This window comes from Xyrauchen texanus, chromosome 15 (genome assembly GCF_025860055.1).
Source record: "Xyrauchen texanus isolate HMW12.3.18 chromosome 15, RBS_HiC_50CHRs, whole genome shotgun sequence".
Lineage (NCBI taxonomy): Eukaryota > Metazoa > Chordata > Actinopteri > Cypriniformes > Catostomidae > Xyrauchen > Xyrauchen texanus.
The window spans coordinates 29,260,842-29,263,411 of NC_068290.1; the positions used below are offsets into that span (position 1 = coordinate 29,260,842).

The following is a 2,570-nucleotide window of genomic DNA, read 5'->3' on the forward strand; positions in this document are numbered from 1 at the left end:
AATCGATTATATGCCAAGTGTGTGGTGTCAGATGTATAATGTGAATCCAGGATTCCTCTTTTAGAAGATTGAGGGAGCTTAAACAGGATTTCATAAACACTGGACCAAACATGGACCAATACAAATTGTGCAACAACTTTAAATTATGCAAGAGGTGAATATTGGACATTACCAAAGATGCTGTGACCCAAGTGTTATTAGGGTTATCTAGTCATTGCTGAAGGATCTTCAGCTGTGCTTTGCGTGTTGTACTCTGTAATGGCACTCCTGGCTTAGATCATATACAGCATCATAGGATAGAAATAAGACAAGATGTTTCTTCTGTAGGACATATTAAGTAGGGCTGCCAATGTAACATGTTAATTCGGTGCAATTAATTAAAAAAAATATAATGCGTTAAAAAAATTTATGCAATTAATCATGGCCTAGGACTGTACTAGGGAATATTCCTTATACAGTATACTGTTTGAGCAATATAAGATTGGAGTACAACCTGTTTTCTCCAGGGGGCAGTAAGCGAAATTTGCTGTGTAGGCAAATTTGTTTAATTTGACAGCCCTAGTTACAAGTAATCTGCTTTTAAAATTGTTTTTTAAATTATTGTCAGGTGAGCTGTGTGAGTTACATAATGCTGTGTATGTCTGCTAGTCTTGCTGCTCTGTATGAACTTTTTAACATTCAGTGATGTTTAAGCTAATTTCTGCCTTACATTTATCATGAATAGGCTATACTGTAAGCAGAGCACATTCATGTATTCCTCTGCATATATGCGAAAGGACTACATTATCTTTGTGAATGCACGTGGATGTATAGGCCACTAAATATGTTAAAATAAATAATGTTTTAATAGCCTTGTTCAAGCGCTTGTAACGCCATTGTTTTGCTTTTGGAATACTGGATTAAACAGAAAATCGCGACCCCTGGTGGAGAACATTTGTCATTTAACTATATGTAAACAAAACCAGGGGCAAAAAAACAAAATGTTTTTCATTTCGGTTCATTCTGAGCAAAAACTGCATTTTTTCTTTCCGGTTCATAAATCCTTTGACCTTTAGTTTCATGAAAAAAATATCAGACCAAAATTAACCGGTTATAACCTGTAACCAGCATTTCAAAATTACGCTTTCAACACTGGAATAATCACTTTGTTGTGGAAACTGTAAACTTAGTCAGAAATGTTTCTTCATAACCCGTTATATAAACAACAATTTAGTGATTGTTTGTGTGGGTGTGATTTTATTATTGGAAAAATGTAAATGCCTTCTGACAAATTAATTTTAGGTTATAATCCCACGAGGAATACCAAATTGATCCCTAATGTACTCATTGTACAGCAATATACCACGACCACATTTAAATTGTTTCAAAATCTAGTTTTCAGTTCGTTGAAAGAGTTTCAGGCTTGTCAAGGAAAATATCTCGAGTTAAAAGAAATTTCTCTCTCTCTCTCTCTCTCTCTCTCTCTCTCTCTCTCTCTCTCTCTCTCTCTCTCTCTCTCTCTCTCTCTCTCTCCCCCCACCCTCGTTCTCACGTCTCGAGCTTTCTTGGCCAATCATCTTGCTTCCCACAAACACTTCACCAGACTATAAGTACTCCACAGCTTTATCCCTTTCAACCTAACATTGTTACTTGGAATCCTGGATGCATAGACATTTCGCGTGGAATTGTATTTCAACCTCATGAGGGAATAACGTATTATTCGCACGCGCCTTCAGACTTGAGCGAGATGCCCGAAGAGCCCGCGCGAGACTCCACCAGTTCACCCGTGTCTCCAGTGGACAGCCTCAGCAACAGCGACGGAGAGCCCGACAGGCCACCTAAAAGATCCACGAGGAAAAGACGGCCGAGCAGAAAAAACGGGGAGGATTCCGATAGCTCGACTCAAGGGAAAAAGGGGAAGAAGACCAGCAACAGCAGCAGCAGCCCTCAGTCTTTTGAAGAGCTGCAGACTCAGCGTGTGATGGCGAATGTGCGCGAGCGACAGAGGACGCAATCACTCAACGAGGCGTTCTCAGCTTTGCGCAAAATCATCCCCACTTTACCGTCCGATAAACTGAGCAAAATACAGACGCTTAAACTCGCAGCCAGGTACATTGATTTTCTCTATCAGGTTCTACAGAGTGACGAGCTGGACTCCAAGATGGCAAGTTGTAGTTATGTTGCGCACGAGCGCTTAAGCTACGCGTTCTCGGTTTGGAGGATGGAGGGCGCTTGGTCCATGTCTGCATCTCACTAGTGTGCAGGGAAACTTGTGTGTGTGTGTGTGTGTGTGTGTGTGTGTGTGTGTGTGTGTGTGTGTGTGTGTGTGTGTGTGTGTGTGTGTGTGTGTGTGTGTGTGTGTATGCAAATGTTCTTCCACACTGTTGTCCGTCTTTAATGACACTAATAATGTAAAAAATAAAGATTAGCCTACACATTCAGAAACCAGCTGTAAAATCACTAGCTATTGCATATAATTCAGTTCGTTTGGATTTGTTTACACTGTGGCTTTAAAGGTAACATTAACAACGCAACTAAATAATTGAACATTGCTCAAATGTAGGCTAGTTTTATTCATTTATACATTCTGG

The 2,570-nt window shown here is 40.1% G+C and overlaps 1 protein-coding gene across 1 annotated transcript; it reads left to right on the forward strand.

The window, feature by feature from the left end:
• The first annotated feature begins 1,554 nt into the window (after window positions 1–1,554).
• On the forward strand, window positions 1,555–2,339 carry LOC127656073 (twist-related protein-like). Its single transcript, XM_052144234.1, has one exon. It carries the CDS (start codon window positions 1,727–1,729, stop codon window positions 2,234–2,236), a length of 510 nt encoding a protein of 169 aa, XP_052000194.1. The 5' UTR covers window positions 1,555–1,726; the 3' UTR covers window positions 2,237–2,339.
• Window positions 2,340–2,570: the final 231 nt, after the last annotated feature.

Bases quoted from the DNA above. Each gene is read 5' to 3' on its own strand.
- LOC127656073 (XM_052144234.1), top strand. From the start codon at position 1,727: ATGCCCGAAGAGCCCGCGCGAGACTCCACCAGTTCACCCGTGTCTCCA.